The sequence below is a fragment of the Echinococcus granulosus genome (assembly GCF_000524195.1).
Source record: "Echinococcus granulosus chromosome Unknown EG_S00066, whole genome shotgun sequence".
NCBI classification, from domain to species: domain Eukaryota; kingdom Metazoa; phylum Platyhelminthes; class Cestoda; order Cyclophyllidea; family Taeniidae; genus Echinococcus; species Echinococcus granulosus.
This window is the reverse complement of record NW_020170446.1, coordinates 427779-429587: the sequence shown is the minus strand read 5'-3', so window position 1 is coordinate 429587 and position 1809 is coordinate 427779. Positions and strand designations below refer to the sequence as shown.

At 46.9% G+C, this 1809-nt stretch overlaps 1 protein-coding gene across 1 annotated transcript; it reads left to right on the top strand. All coding sequences in view use genetic code 11, as the record gives it.

Annotated features, from left to right (window-relative positions):
- Positions 1-106: 106 nt before the first annotated feature.
- On the top strand, positions 107-1796 carry EGR_06967 (Cystine/glutamate transporter; the record flags this gene model as incomplete). Its single annotated transcript, XM_024496216.1, has 6 exons — positions 107-220; positions 455-558; positions 665-761; positions 1113-1262; positions 1460-1637; positions 1726-1796. 6 exons carry the CDS (start codon positions 107-109, stop codon positions 1794-1796), a joined length of 714 nt encoding a protein of 237 aa, XP_024349419.1.
- Between the last annotated feature and the right edge of the window lie 13 nt (positions 1797-1809).

The window sequence follows — 1809 nt, the reverse complement described above, 5'->3', positions numbered from 1 at the left end:
CCCTGGTAGGTAAGTGCCAAGCAGATCAATTTGGGATGATATAGATGGAGAGATGGGGTGTTAATGCTGGTAGCACCGTTGTAGAAACCTGCCATTGGCGATTGGGATGGCGCTGTCCCTGGTAACCGGTCTGTACATGCTGACAAACATAGCTTACCTGGCAGTGCTCAGCCCCTACGAAATGCTGGCCACAGGCTCTGGATCCTCTGCAATCGCCGTGGTGAGTTGAGACGAACAAAGTGGTGTGAAGGTTCCGTGCAGTAGTCTGATGAAAGAAAGTAGTGGGTAGCGCAGGGGCGAAGGTGTTTTAAAGATGCAGGGTGGTGAAAAAGTGGAACTGAATAGGAACATAGCCACACGGAAGTGAATGTCCACTAAATTTGTTAGCACCAACATGTGTCGTAGGTCGGTGACAAGTTGTGTTTGACACTGACTGGCATTGCGTCACTTGTAGGTGTTTGCGGAGCGTGCGATGCCATGGATTTCCATGCTCATGCCCGTGTTCGTGGGTGCGTCAGTGTTTGGAAGCATCAATGGGGAGGCGATGTCAATGTCTCGGTGGGTTGTCTTTCTTGATTGTCTTCTTGTCGCCAGGTGATGGGGGCCTGGTAGGAGGTAGGATTTGAGAGTCAAGTAATTGTCTGTTTGATTTGTGTTTTTAAAGTTTGACATACACTGGAGCCCGAGAAGGACACATGCCCTCCATTCTGGCCATGATCCACCACTGTAACTTCACACCTATTCCCGCCATTCTGATATTGGTAAGACCTTTCTGTTCCACCATTTCCTTTCCTAGAAGAGTTGCTTTTGTTTATTGAAACTGCAGTTCACCAGCTAATGTCCTTCAGGTAGTAAAATAATGGGACAATTTTCAATTGGAACGTAAGTAGCTGCATAGCGCAATGAATGACTGAAAGAAATGAAGTGCCTATTTGCATGGTCAAGTGTTGTCTGAGTTAGGAATGGTAAAGCACAGTATAGAAGTGTCAAGGGCGACAGGCAATTTTTAGCCTTATTTCTCCAATCGTTTACCTTGAATAAGATATCTTCCAACTGTTTCTGGATTACTTTGGCGAGTGGTGATTTGGTCTTTCTTGTGTTTTTCACCGCAGCTTGTGCTGGCCGTTGGCTACCAATTCTACAGCGATTTGTTTGCGTTGATTGAGTTGGCGGGCTTTGCGTTCTCCTTCATTGCAGCTTTGGCTGTGACCGCCCTCCTCTATATGCGGTACAAGGAGCCCAATCTGAAGACATCGTTCCAGGTACACTTGTCTTCATCTTGTGCGGTTTTCGCATCTGTCTTCGTGCTTTGTAATTTTTGTATTTTTCACCTTACTGTGACCCTTTGGGGTGGCATTTGGAATTGGGGTTGCATAAGACTTTTGTGGAAGACGTAGGCACAAATTTGTGTTAGGTTGGTGTGTTTCTAATGCGGTTCACTTTGCCTTGATTGGTGCAGCTACCGATTTTCTTCCCCATCCTCTTCCTCATATGTGACCTCTTCATCCTTGTGCTGACGATCTATCAACAACCGCGTGAGTCGCTCTCCAACGTGATTCTGATGTTGGTGGCGGTTCCCATCTACTGGTTGGGTGTTTCGTGGGAGAACAAGCCGAAGAGCTTCCAGAATGTGATTTGTACGTGGTCCCATTTCGTTCCATTCGGTAATGGATGTCCTGAAACACGGTGTCACGCCTAGTGTGATCTGTTTTCCTGCCTTTGCAGATAAGGGCACAGTATTTCTGCAGAGAGTGTTTGCCTGCGTGCCAGTGGAGGATGAGTCCCAATTGAACTAAATTGCTGCTTTTT